This window comes from Rhinoraja longicauda, chromosome 12 (assembly GCF_053455715.1).
Source record: "Rhinoraja longicauda isolate Sanriku21f chromosome 12, sRhiLon1.1, whole genome shotgun sequence".
In the NCBI taxonomy this organism is placed as follows: Eukaryota; Metazoa; Chordata; class Chondrichthyes; order Rajiformes; family Arhynchobatidae; genus Rhinoraja; species Rhinoraja longicauda.
In genome coordinates this window covers 28,226,956-28,241,415 of record NC_135964.1, presented here as the reverse complement: position 1 = coordinate 28,241,415, position 14,460 = coordinate 28,226,956, and the positions used below count along the sequence as shown (strand labels likewise).

Sequence of the window (14,460 nt, the reverse complement as noted above, 5' to 3'; positions counted from 1 at the left end):
GGAAACAGAGAGGATGAAACGGAGTTTCTTCCCATAGGCCATCAGGACTATTAACTCTTATATCACCAGGGACTAATTTACTGTATTCTTTTTTGGGGGGGTTTTGTCTTTAAAAAAAAAAAAAATTCTATTCTGTTTTGTAGTTTTAGCACAATCCGCAGGCATTGCCACTTTCATTTCACTGCACATCTTGTATGTGTATGTGACAAATAAAGTAGACTTGACTTGACTTTCCCCGTGACCTGCATTGGTTTTCACCGGGTGCTCAGGTTTACTCCCACAATCCAAAGACGTGCAGGTTTGTAGGCTAATTGGCTTGGTAAAATTGTAAATTGTCCCTAGTGTGCGTAGGATAGTGTTAGTGTGCGGGGATCGCTAGTCGGTGCGGACTCAATGCCAGTAATCACCAGATGATCTTATAGAGGTGGACAAAATCATGAGAGGAATAGATTGACAAAGAGATAGGGGAATCGAGAACCAGAAGTCATAGATTTAAGGTGAGGGAGAAAGATTTAATAGGAACCCGAGGGGTAACTTTTTCACACAAAGGGTAGTGTATGTATTGAAGGAGCTGCCGGAGGAGGTAGTTAAGGGAGATACTATCACAATATTCAAGAAACATTAAGACAGGTGCATGGATAAGACAGCTTTAGAGGGATATAGGCCAAATGCAGGCAGGTGGGACGAGTGTAGATGGGACATGTAGGTCGGTGTGGGCAAGTTGAGCCAAAGGGCCTGTTTCAACGCTGCATGACTATAAGAAAAAATATGAATCATTTTTCCGTAAAGTAGTGCTCCATATGCAGTGGCTATTTAGTTTGGTGGGAGAGGGGTCAGTGAAGATAGTATCTCAGGAGAACATTTAGAAATATGAAAGTTGGAACAAATGTAGGAAGGTGATCTGATCTGAATGGGCTTATGTTAGAATTGTACTGGGAAGAAAAAAAGGAATACTATAGTTGATCCACAGCTTCAATTGGAGAAAAAGGGGTTTTAAAATTAGAAAACTCAAAATACTCGGGTCTGGGCACATTTGTGGAAAAGGTTAACATTTCTTTGTATGAAATGGGAATGCGGGAAAATAAGTTGTATATTTTTTTTAGTGAACATTCTTATTTTCTCCCCTTCCCAGTCCTGATAAAAAGTCTTCAAACTGGAACATTAGTACCGTCTCTTTCCACAGATACTATCAGACTTGCTGAGTTTGTAGCATTTTCAGTTTTGCCTATTTCATATTTCCAATATCTTATCTTTTTAAATTTAGGTTTATGGGAGTAAAGGGCATTCTGTTCATTTCTCAATAAACAAAGATTAACTCAGATTGTTAAAATACATTTTTATGAGATATACAGTACTATGTACAAGGAACATGCTGGATTTCTTTAGCAAATGTGTGTTGTTGAAGCTCACACAAGCAGTTAAGCAAATATGCTCTCCATCCAAAGGAATCACTTGTGTGCAAATTATAATCAGTATCTATATCTTGGATTCCTTTAATGGTTTCTTTGTAATAAACTGTATAACCAGTATTTCCTATGTTCCCTGTTCATCAAACATTTTATGAAAGAATGTCTGAAAGTTGCTTATGGTAATGCTACATAAACCCAATTTAGAAATCAGCAATTAACCAACTTCTTAGATGACAGGAAGTTTCATATGTGGTAACACCATTCACTCGTTAACTCCTGGAATAGTTTACCTGCTGATGTCTGGATATGAGTTTCCTCAACAGATTTAGACAGCAATGTGAGAAGAGGATTCTCCATGGAAATGCACTGCCCCTCAATCAAGTTTTTGTTACAGTCATCCAAGCTGATCTTATCCTGGGATAACTTATGGTAAGTTGAATGTCCTGTCAGGTCAATGAGATCTTCAACAGCCTGTGCATCACTCAGCCCAGTCTGGTCCTTCTCAAGTTCCACATCTTGGCTCATTTCATTTAGTGGAGAGAACTCAGGGATCGATATACCTTCATCCTTTGACATAGGGCTAGAAACAAAAATACTACAGGATGAAATACTTTGACACTTCATCGAACGACCTTCTAATGAAGGGGTTCCACTTGAAACATTATCCGTTTTTCTTCTTACAGATGCAACCTTACCTGCAATTTCCAAATTTTTCTTCGTCTTTATTTTTGTTTTTCTAGCATCTGCAGTTTTTTTTTAATTTGACAATTGCATTTTGATTGATAATGTTGGAATCATGAACTTTTCCCAAAATTACATCATGGGTTATTATTTCATGTTTGTTTACAAAAGAACATTTTACTGGTTAAATGGAGAAGAATGTAACTCTCAGCATTTCCTAATTCTTAAAACTAGGAAGTATTATAATTAGGAAATAAAATGCTGACTTCTTTTCTCTTCTTCCCAGTTTGACCTAATACGTTACCAATTTTCTTGCTGAGTATTTCCAGCATTTTATTTCAGTTTTCCAGCATCTACAATTTCTTTTTGGTTCTAAGTCTAGATAAGTCTAGGGGGGGGGGGGGGGGGGGAAACCTTTCTTTTATTAGGTCTCTTCCCCGGGGCGCAGCTCGGCTGCAGGGCCTTCCATCGCCCGCGGGGCCTTCCATCGCCCGGCGCGGCGCGGCCGCTGGACTTAACATCGCCGGCGCGGCTCGGCCGCGGGACCTAACAGTGCCCGGCACGGCTTGGCCGCGGGGCCTTCCACCGCCCGGTACGGCCGCGGGACGGTTCAGCGCTCGGTGCGGCTCGGCCGCGGGGCCTTCCATCGCCCGGTGCGGCTCGGCCGCGGAACGGTTCAGAGCCCGGCGCGGCCGCGGGGCCTTCCATCGCCCGGCGCGGCTCGGCTGCGGGACTTAACATCGCCGGCGCGGCTCGGCCGCGGGACGTTTCAGTGCCCGGTGCGGCTCGGCCGCGGGACTTAGCAGCGGCCGCGGGGCCTTCCATCGCCCAGCGCAGCTTGGCCGCTGGACTTAACATCGCCAGCGCGGCTCGGCCGCGGGGCCTTCCATCCCCTTGCGGGGGCTGTGCGTGTCGGTTGCCTCGGTAGGGGTCGAGCTGCCTGTCCGTGGGCGCGGGGGGAGGAGAGTGGAAGTTTTGTTGCCTTCCATCACAGTGAGGGGGTGTTTGGAGTCACTGTGATGTATGTTTGTGTTGGGGTCGTGTGTCCTGTGTTCTTTTCTTTTTTGCTGTGTCTTGTGACTGCTGAAATTTCGTTCGGTATTTATACCGAATGACAATAAAGTTCTGTTATACTGTTATATACTGTTATACATCCCCAAACAAGCACAAATTCCCAGCTTGCTCCTTGTGTGGTCCAACCTTCTCCCTGGTTATCCTCTGGTTTTTGGGATTTTCTTTAATCCAACTCACCAAAGCCTTTTTGTGGCCCCTTTTGGCTTTTCTGATTGCCCACTTGTTCTTTCCTTTTTATATATTCCTCAAACATCCTGTCTGATTCCAACCTGTTAAATCTTTCACACGCTCCCTTTTTGTTTCTGACCAAATTTATTACTTCTTTCGTCATCCAAGATTCCCTTACTTTGTCATCCTTGTGCGTCCTCCTCACTGGAACATGTCTGTTCCAAACTTCAATCAACTGGTCTTTAAACAACTCCCACATGTCACATGTAGACTTACCCAAATGCTCCCAGTGTACCCTCTCGAGCTCCTGCCTAATAGGTTGCCTTACTCTAGTTTAATACTTTCCTGCAAGGTCCAATCTTCCTCGTATTCAAAACAATCTTAAAACATATGGAGTTGTGATCACCATCTCCAAAAGGCCTTCCACTGAAAAACCAATCACCTGGCCAGGCTCATTTCAAACACAAGGTCCAGTATGTTCCCTTCTTTGGTTGGCTATCCACATACTATTTCAAGAAACTCGCTTGGATACTCCTCACAAATTTTGCCTTTGGCTCTGAGCAAGTTCCAGTCAAAATGGGGGAAGGTTAAAGTCACCCATTAGGACAACCTGTTGCTTTGGCATTTTTTGGAAATCTGTCGACACATATGTTCCTCTATCTCCCACTTGTTAATTGGGAGGGGGTGCTATAGTTCAATCCCAATGGAGTGCTTGGACCTTTCTTATTTCTAAGCTCCACCCATATTCCCTCAGTGGAAGAACCTTCTAATATGTCCTCTCTACGTGCTACCATGACAGTCTCCCTGAGCAAACTCCTCCACCTCTTTTGCCCCCTTCTCGATCACGTCTGAAACATTGAAACCCTACATTTAACTTTCCGCAATGGCAATGGCATTTCTAAGACTTTTCTGCTCAATTGAAAACTGCCTGAACTGGACACGTATAGTTTCACTGTCCATTCTATCAGATTATATAATATCTGACATAATCCAGGATGTGATACTATTGCTGTTCTGGCCCTTCTGGGTGATATATTTACCCAAGATCCAATTGGCCTTTTCAGATGGGTTCTTTTGGAGTAATGTGTGCAGCTCTAGTCACTCCATTGCAAGGAGGATGTGGAGGCTTTGGAGTAGGTGCAAAAGATTTGTGCTGTCTGGATTAGTGGGTATTAGTTATAAAGAGCAGTTGAATAAACAATATTGTTTTCTCTGGAGCATCAGTGATTGAAGGGACTGATAGGAGTATATAAAATTATAAGGCACAAATAGGGTAGACAGTCAGAACCTTTTCCCAGGATAAAAATGCCAGAGGGGGGTGGTTAAAGGAGTTGCGTGGAGCAACTCAGAAAGTGGTGTTGCCTTAACACGCTGCTAGGGATGATGGTGAAAGCAGATACGATAATAGTATTGAAGAGGCTTTTAGATAGGCACATGAATATACAGGGAATGGTGGAATATGGATCATATGTTGGTAGTGAAGATTAGTTTAATGTTCAGCACAGACATTGTGGGCCAATGGGCTTGTTCCAGTGTTGCAGTGTTACATGCTATATGTTCAAGCTTTTAATCACCTAACCTATATTCACTTTGGCTTAGTGTCATTTATTTGTCTGATATTCCAGTGAAGCATCCCACTACATTAAAGGTACTATATCATAATACTATACTACAACATATTGTTATCTTTCTATTACCTCAAGTTAAACCAGTTTCATTCCATGTTCAATTTAATCACTTTGGCTATTCTTATCAGTGCTTGTATATCAGGTCTGAATAAATAAATATTCCATTGGTAAGGCTGTATCAATGCATGGGATTTATCCATTTGTGCTTGAGCTCCTGATGTGCAGGCCACATGGAGTCCATGTCAAGCCTTGTGCTGATTATGAGCATTTGGAACAGCTTGATGTTCAGATCTTGCCAGTGCTCTGTTTGCCAGCTCTAGAATGGCATGGTTGGCTGCAGTATCAAGAAACACCTCACTTCTGAGGACCCTTGGCAAATATTCATTTACTCAATAATAGAAATCTCTAGTCAAGACAGGATATTGATGCAAAGTGATTGTCAGTGCTGGAGCAGCCAGTGTCGGAGTGGCTTGTTCTACAGTCATTCTTTGATGGACATTATTGACAATGCCAGAAATTTTCCTCGGAAGCAACCAGTTATTCACATTTGCTCAGATTTGCCCTGTCTGAAGCTATGAAACCGTTCTGTTTAACTAAATTTTCTAAAAAAGAAATGAAGGAATAAAAACACGACTGCAGATGCTGGAAACTGGAACAAGAAACAAACTGCTGGAGGAACTTAGCGGGTCAAGAAGCAGCTGTGGAGGCAGATGGTCGTCAATCCAGGTTGAGAACCTGCATCAGGACTTTTTAAAACCTGTTTCTGCTCACTCTACCTTTCAGGATCCTTAAGGGAATGCCAATTTGAAATTCCCAGAATAACCCTTTAACAAAATGGAATGTAACTATTTAGGTAAGAATCCTCACTATAGTTTACTTTCCTCATTGGTAGAAACACACTAACAAGCCAACCCACCTTACGTCCATTGACTGCAACTCATCTGTCGAATCATCCACACTGTTAGGTTGCTCATCCACTTGCTCAGTTGCTGCCACCACTTCCAGGACGGGTACAGCCTCAGCTGGGGTGATAGCAGAATGAGCTGCCTCATCCTTCTTGCCTTCCAAACAGATCAGAGCTGTGTCGACTTCCACTAGAAAACAAGGATGCAAAGTTACACTGGCCCTTGGATAGTTTTACACATGGCTCATCATATTACATATTGGTGCATTTTTGTTAAGCACCCGTGCACACTGAAGTGCTCACATTACACCTAGCTAAGAAGAATCTGGAAATTACTATATTATAACTGTTGGCTACATATTAAATGAAAAAAAATCTATAATTCATTAAACAAAATAATAACTCAAAAATACAAGTTTTATTCAGAATGGGAACCTTTTCTGTCATACTTTGAGAATCTAAAAGAACTACCCACTGACTGAGGGCACTTGATTGTAGTTGGGGATCTGCCTTTAATTATGTTTTACTTTTATTTATTTACTTATTTTTGTTTACACAATTGCCGATTACCTCACAGGATGGCTGATGCATAATGAACGAGAGAATCCTGAACCATCTGACATGTTGTAGATATGTATGGGCCTGCGCCTTGGAAGAATGTAGAGGTTTTGCTGTCAAATTGTGCATTTGTATTTGTGATATGATATATTGTGAACACATCAGCTGCAAAGGGGTGTCCAGGGAGGGTGGGTGAGGGTTATTTTTGTTGTTATATATAAAGAACAAAATGGAGGGGAATGTAATGCATTACGTTTTTTCATATTGTATCTTTCCTTCAATAAAAATAAATATTAAAAAAAAAAAAAATACAAGGACGCCAAATTATTTCAGAAGATAAAGAGTGCTATTGGAAAGATGCCATTAAGCTGGAAAAAGTGCAGAGAAGATTTATAAGGATGTTGCCAGGATTCGAAGGTCTGAGCTATAAGAAGAGGTTGGGCAGGCTAGAATTTTATTCCTTGGAATGCAAGAGGCTGACAAGTGATCTTAGAAGTGCATGAAATCATGAGGAGTATAGATAGTGTGAATGCATTTGGTCTTTTTCCCAGGGTATGGGAATCAAGAACTAGAGGATATAGATTTAAGGTGAGAGGGGAAGGTTTAATAGGAGCCTAAGGGGCACCATTTTCACACTGAAGGTGGTGCATATCTGGAACGAGCTGCCAGAGGAGTAGATGGGGCAGGGACATTTAAAGACATTTGGACAAGTACATGAATAGGAATGGTTTAGAGGGAGACACAAGAGACTGTAAATGCTCGAGTCTTGAGCAAAACGCAAAGTGCGGTTGGAACTCAGCGGGTCAGGCAGCAGCTGACGGAAAAGACAAGTGACATTTCAGGTGAGGACCCTCCTTTAGACTGGTTCAATTTGAAGAAGGGTTCCAACCCGAAATGTCGCCTGTTCATTCCCAGATACTACCTGACCCGCTGAGGTCCTCAAGCACTGTGTGTTAAGATTTAGTGGGATGTGGGTCAAACACGGGAAAATGGGACTAGCTTAGATGCGGCAACTTAATTTAGTTTAGTGATACAACACATACAGCACAGACCCTTCGACCCACCAAGTCCACGATGACTGTCGATCACCCATTCACACTAGTTCCATATTATCTCACTTTCGCATCCACTCCCAACACAACTAGGGAGCAATTTACAGCGGCCAATTAACCTACAAACCTACACGTCTTTGGAATGTGGGAGGAAACCAGAGCACCCGGAGGAAACCCACGTAGTCATAGGGAGAATGTGTAAACTCCTCACAGACAGCAGCCGAGGTCAGGATCGAACTTAAGTCTCTAATGCTGTCAGACAACAGCTCTAACAGCTGCTCCACGGTCCTGCCTCCTTGGTCAGCATGGACGAGTTGGACTGAAGGGCCTATTTCCATGTATTACAACTCTATGAGTACATTTTACTGTTTAACTCTCTTGCAACCAAGCTCTAAGCAGTGCTAGCATATGTCAGGATATGACCAGTCCCTAATCATCATCACTCAAGTTTAATAGAAGAAAAATCTGCTGATCTCCTGTCCTGAGGGAATTAAGTCTGGATCAAGAACTTTTTTTCTCCAGCTAGGATTGGGTAAGTTATTTATGGCTAATGCTTAAGTGCCATCAGTTTGATTGCTTGGGTTCTAACATAACTGTGGCTCTGTGTTCACCTGCAGCAGTACTCCACCTGTAACTACTTGGCAATACAGAAAGCAACTGGAGTCTTGTCCGTGTTCCACAGTGTAAGGTGTTTGCAATGTTGCGTCCAATTCCTGTTGCTGTTATCAACAAACATCACAGAATAATAGCATTGCACCATTGAAGACACAGGAACTGCAGATGCTGGTATACAAAATAAAACAATTGCCGCAGTAAGCTCAGTGGGTCAGGCAGCATCTGTGGAGGGAATGCATAGGTGATGTTTTGGGTTTAAACTTTTCTTCTGAATAATGGCGAGGAGAAGCCTAAAGGCAGCACAAAGCCTAAAGTGATAGGTGGAGACAGGTGAGAGGGATATGAATGGCAGATGGGTGGACAAAGTCTAGAGATGAAAGCTAGAAATGGCATTCGCTCAGTGAAGCAACTCAGGGGACTTTTAAGGGGAGGTTTTTGCATTCACTAGCACTGTTTTTTCATCTTGTCAGATTGCTTCACAGCTTGGTTTAGCAACAGTTCTGCCCATGACCGCAAGAAATTGCAGAGCTGTAGATGTAGCCCAATCCATCACAAGATCAGACGCCCCACCAGATTCCGCCTACATTTCATGCTGCCTCGGAAAAGCAACCAATATAATCAAAGACTTGTCCCATCCTGGTGATTCCTTCTTCTACCCTCTCCCATTGGGCATAAGATTCAGAAGCTTGAAAGAGCTAACCATCAGGCAGGAACAGCTTCTTCCCTCTGTTATCAGGCTTCTGTACATTCCTTTCATGAGCTAGTGTACTGTCCAATTCACCTCTACCCCATTGCGGACATTGGACTTTGGAACTGGTAAACTACAATGCTAAAAACTATAATCTGCATTCCGTATCTTTCCATTTGCTTAACCAATTGTACTTGAGATTGGTTTAATTGCATTTAACTATAGCATTATCTGATTTGATTTGATAACATGCAAAACAAAACGTTTCACTGCACCTCGGCACACGTGAAAATAATAAACTTAAAAAAGCTTAATACATCAACAAAGAATTTATTTGGCTTATTTCCAAGGGTTTAGGATCCTGCTGATGCACTCAGCATTTATTACTCACACTCAGTTGCATCAGGTGGTCAAGGTAGGTTATCTCTTGTAAGGTCTGGAATTTGATGAAAACATCCTTTCTAGGTCAATGTTTGTGCAGAGTAAAATCGCATGGAGTCAGGCCAGGGAAGGGGTTCTAGCAATCTGGTGGGTGTTTTGCCTTGAGGCCTCAATGTTTTGGTTCTGTTTATCCAAATCTTTTGCATAAGCATTTCTGTTGGGTTCTTCAATAAAAAAGAGCAATATATAGAGTAATAATTAAGAGCAATAATAATAAAAGCAATTTAAAAAAAGTTACTTTGCCACTTTAGGTTCATCAGGAAACTCGTAACATTCTTGCAGATATGAGCAAGTTCTCCTTCAAGAAGGGTCTCGACCCAAAACGTCACCCATTCCCTCTCTCCTAGATGCTGCCTGACCTGCTGAGTTACTCCAGCATTTTGTGATACCTTCAAAGTTCTCCTTCGAAGTCAAGATACTGCCAACATGGAATTAACCAACTTTAAAATCAGATTATCAGAATAATTTGTCATTCTATACTTGCAATAAGTTTGAGGCCTAATCCCATTTTAGTTTAGGTTTAGAGATGCAAGGTGGAAGCAGGTCCTTCAGCCCACCGATCAATGATCACCCGTACACTAATTTTGTCCTACACACTAGAGACAATTTTACAGAAGCCACTTCACCACAAACCTGCATGTCTTTGGAATGTGGGAGGAAGCCAGAGCACCTGTGAAACCCCTCGCAGTCACAGGGAGAATATACAAACTCCATACAGACAGCACCCGTAGTCAGGATCTAATCCGGGCCTTTGGCGCTATAAGGCAGCAACTTACCGCCGCACCATTGTGCCACCTGCAGGATACTACATTTGAATGGGATAATGCTCCATTACAAAAAGAGAATGCTATTCAAACCATCCTACCCAAAAACGAATTGAATGGCAATCATCTGGTGTGAAAAGAACACGAAACACATTGTGACACCATCATTCCTACCAATTTGTTGCCTGAAGCATGAAAGAGAACTAATAAAACATGAAGCATTTTTGTGCCTTTTTGGAACCATTGGAAAATAAGCACAATAGCCTGATAAAGGAGCCAGCTCTTCCCAGCATAATCAATAAACCAAGAAGCTGTTTACCCTGTGGTCACCTTATTTGCAACCACTATCTGTCTCTCCTTTTCTTTGCTCCACTGTGGAAATCTAGAATAATGTGCACTGGTACAGGAGCAGACATTACCTGGTTCCATCGAGCTTAAGATTTGATCCCTCTTTATCCCATTTGTGGCTGGTTCAATCTCCACTTTAATTTCTTCTTTCTGAAAGTGGAGCATTCAAAGTTTAATTATAATGCCCCTCACTTGTTTTATCAGTATTTTTCTTGATGATGAATTCCTCTAAAAAATCTACCTCTCTGTAAGATGATCAGTCCCAGCTTCTCCATTTTTTTAAAATCAGCTGGAGAGAATCACAGGTACCTTTCATGTAAAACAAGTACCCACAAGGTCCCTCGGGGGACAGTCCCCTCCCCCTGTTTAACTCCGCCTCCTGCCACCTGCAGAAGTTTTCAGATTACTTTGTAATTGTGGGTTGTATCAGTTAGGGGAGGGAAGCTGAATACAGAGGTGTAGTCAACGACTTTGTTGAGTGGTAAACATAGAAACATAGAAAATAGGTGCAGGAGGAGGCCATTCAGCCCTTCGAGCCAGCACCGCCATTCATTGTGATCATGGCTGATCATCTACAATCAGTAACCTGTGCCTGGTTTCTCCACATATCAACTCTCTTTTAAATCCATCCAGTGAATTGGCCTCCACTACCTTTTGTGGCAGAGAATTCCACAAATTCACAACTCTCTGGGTGAAAAAGTTTCTTCTCACCTCAGTTTTAAATGGCCTCCCCTTTATTCTTAGACTGTGTCCCCTGGTTCTGGACTCCCCCAACATTGGGAACATCTTTCCTGCATCTAGCTTGTCTAGTCCTTTTATAATTTTATACGTCTCTAAGATCCCCTTTCATCCTTCTAAACTCCAGTGAATGCACGCCCAGTCTTTCCAATCTTTCCTCATATGACAGTCCCTCCATCCCAGGAATTAACCTCGTGAACCTACGCTGCACTGCCTCAATATCAAGAACGTCCTTCCTCAAATTAGGAGACCTAAACTGCACACAATACTCCAGATGTGGTCTCACCAAGGCCCTATACAACTGCAGAAGGACCTCTTTGCTCCTGTACTCAAATCCTCTTGTTATGAAGACCGACATGCCATTAGCTTTCTTCACTGCCTGCTGTACCTGCACGCTTACTTTCAGTGACTGGTGTACAAGGACATCAAGGTCTCGTTGCACTTCCCCTTTACCTAATCTGACATCATTGAGATAATAATTAGCCACCTTATTTTTGCCGCCAAAGTGGATAACCTCACATTTATCTACATTATACTACATCTGCCATGCATCTGCCCACTCACTCAACCTGTCCAAGTCACCCTGCAATCTCCTAACATCCTCTTCGCAGTTCACACTGCCACCCGGTGTGGGCTGAATCACCTGCAGTTCAACACCGACAAGACAAAGGAGTTGGTGGTAGACTTTAGGAGGAGAGGAACACCCCTGTCCCCTGTCTCTATCAATGGTGTGGATGTGCCATTTACCAGCAACTACAAATACCTGGGAGTGTACCTGGACAGTAAACTGGACTGGTCCAGGAACGCTGAGGCCCTGCACAAGAAGGAACAGAGCTAGTTGTACTTTTTGAGAAGGCTCCACTCCTTCAACATCTGCAGTGAGAAAAGCCTATGACTTTCCTAACCTTTACTCAGAATAATCAGTTATAGTAACAAAAGCATACTCCAGAATGATAAAATGTTGAGTGAAGGGAAAAGACATTGCTTGGAAGATTTGATGGGAGTTATTTTGATTACCTTGGTCTCTCCAACATCACTTCGTCTGGTTCTCTTCATAATCTCTTCTATTCTCTACAAGAAAAGAACATCGTCAATAAAAACATTTCTTCTTTCTTCTCCTTAAACTAAGCGTTTCCTGTATTAGCAGCTTGCTTCCTCATTCCTACCCACTAACCTTCTTTCTCTCCAGTCTCTCCTGTTCGACCTGCTGAAAGGCCTGTTCTCTTATTTGACGCTGCTGTTCAGCTGCCTCTCGAGCCTTGGTTTCAGCTTCTTCCCGCTAAAGACAAAAATACAGGAGACATCTTTAAAAAATGGCTTAAATTATAGCTGTCTACATCCTGACCTAATAAATAAGGCCAATTTAATGAGGAAAATAAGTGAAGAAAAGATTCCAATTCTAATTGCCACTGAAAGTCAATCCAATACCTCAACACAGGAGAATGTTAATAATCTGAAAGCTGAATACCTTTCTAAATAGGACCTAGTAGCTAGCCTTCAGATATGCCTGGTGGAAATCAAAGCTCGACTCCTGGTCCCGCACCTCCATCGTGCTCAAAAATATATCACCAGATCTCGAATATTTCATCATGTTGTACAAATATTATCACAGCAAATGAAATAGAAGGTGAGAATGTTCTCCGTGGTAAGCATGTTAAATTTTGAAATTGTCTTTCCATTGAGCTAAATAACACCAAATAGACTAATTGGCCCAACTAGCCCATGCTGCAAAAATCCCACTTCCCAGTGGCCCACAATCCCTCCAAACCTTGAAATAAAAGACACAATGTGCTGGAGTAACTCAGCGGGTCGGGCAGCAACTCTGGAGAATATGGATAGGTGTATTTTTGGGTAGGAGGCCTTCTTCAGACTCCTAAACCTTTCCATGTAGCTTTATAAAACTTTGATCAGGCCACATTTGGAGCATAGTGTGCAATTCTGGTTGCACCATCACAGGAAGAATGCGGAAGGTTTTGGAGAGGGTGCAAGAGGTTTACCAGAATGCTGCCTGGATGAGAGGGTATTACCTACAAGGAGAGGTTGGACAAATATGGATTTTTTTCTCTCTGAAACATCAATGATGAGGGGACACTTGGTAGAACTGTATTAAATGATGACAGGCATGGATGGGGTAGACAATCAGAACCTTTTTTCCCTGGGTGGAAATGTCAAAGGTAGAGGGGATAGCTTTAAGTTTGAGGGGGGGGGGGACAGTTTAAAGGAGATATACAGAGCAAGGTTTTTTTTCACACAGAGAATAGTGGATGTCTGGAACCCGCTGCCAAGGGTGGTAGTGAAGCAGCTAAAATCGTGGAATTTAAGAGGCTTTTATAGAGGCACAAGGAACTGTGCAGAATGGAGGGATATGGATTAGGCTTAGGTTTATTATTGTCACGTTTATCAAGGTACAGTGAAAAACGTTGTTTTGCATGTTATCCAAACATATGAGATAATACTGTACATGAATACAATTAAGTCAAAAGTACAAAAGCTAGAGCAAAGGAGAAAATACAGAGTGCAGAACATAAATCTTAGTATTGCAGTGCACCAGTTTTATAGGCAAAATCTGATCTCCACGATGAGGTGGAGATGAATTGGACAGTACCCTAGCTTATGGAAGGACCATTCAGAAGCCTAATAACAGGGGAAGAACCTGTTACTTAGTTTGGTGTGCGTTAGGCTTTTGTACCTTCTGCCGGACGGGATCAGGGAGAAGGAGGAATGACTGGCGTGGGACAGGTCATTGATTATATTGGCTGCTTTTCTGAGGCAGCTTGAAGTGAAGATGGAGTCAATGGTGGGAAATTTGCTCTCTGTGATGAACTGGGCTACATCTACAACACTCTACAATTTCTTGTGATCTTGGGCAGAGCTGTTCCCAAATCAAACTGTGATGCAACCTGACAATAAGCTTTTTATGGTTCATCTGCAGAAGATTGTAAGAATCATTGGATATGTGCAAATTTCTTCATTCTCTTCAGGAAGTAGAGGTGTTGGTATGCATTCTTGGCTGTCCCATTGATGTGGTTGGTCCATGACAGATCGTTGGTAATAATGACACCAAAGAACTTGAAGCTTTCGACCATTTCTACTTCAGTACCATTGATGTTGATTGGGGCATGTACTCCACCACACTTCCTGAAGTCGATAACTAGCTCCTTCATCTTGCTGACATTGAGGGAGAGGTTATTGTCCTGACATCATATTACTAAGTTCTCTATTCCCTTCCTATATTATATCTCATCATTGTTTGTGAAGCGGCTCACAGCAATATCATCTACAAACTTGTAGATGGAGTTAGATCACATGCCAATAGAGGAGATTAGTTTGACTTGGCATCATATCCTGCACAGGCATTGCGGGCCAAAGGACCTGTTCCTGTACTGTGGTTT

At 42.4% G+C, this 14,460-nt stretch overlaps 1 protein-coding gene across 6 annotated transcripts in view; it reads right to left on the bottom strand.

The window, feature by feature from the left end:
• LOC144598835 (MAP7 domain-containing protein 2-like) overlaps nt 1-14,460 on the bottom strand; it is a 76,513-nt gene that overhangs the window by 7,000 nt on the left and 55,053 nt on the right. For all 6 annotated transcript variants that reach the window (XM_078409317.1, XM_078409314.1, XM_078409319.1 and 3 more), the window contains 5 exons: nt 12,243-12,347; nt 12,086-12,139; nt 10,402-10,480; nt 5,877-6,054; nt 1,700-1,989 (listed from right to left, as the gene is read on the bottom strand). In XM_078409317.1, coding sequence (XP_078265443.1) covers nt 1,700-1,989; nt 5,877-6,054; nt 10,402-10,480; nt 12,086-12,139; nt 12,243-12,347 — 706 coding nt within the window. The remainder of the gene's footprint in view (nt 1-1,699; nt 1,990-5,876; nt 6,055-10,401; nt 10,481-12,085; nt 12,140-12,242; nt 12,348-14,460) is intronic.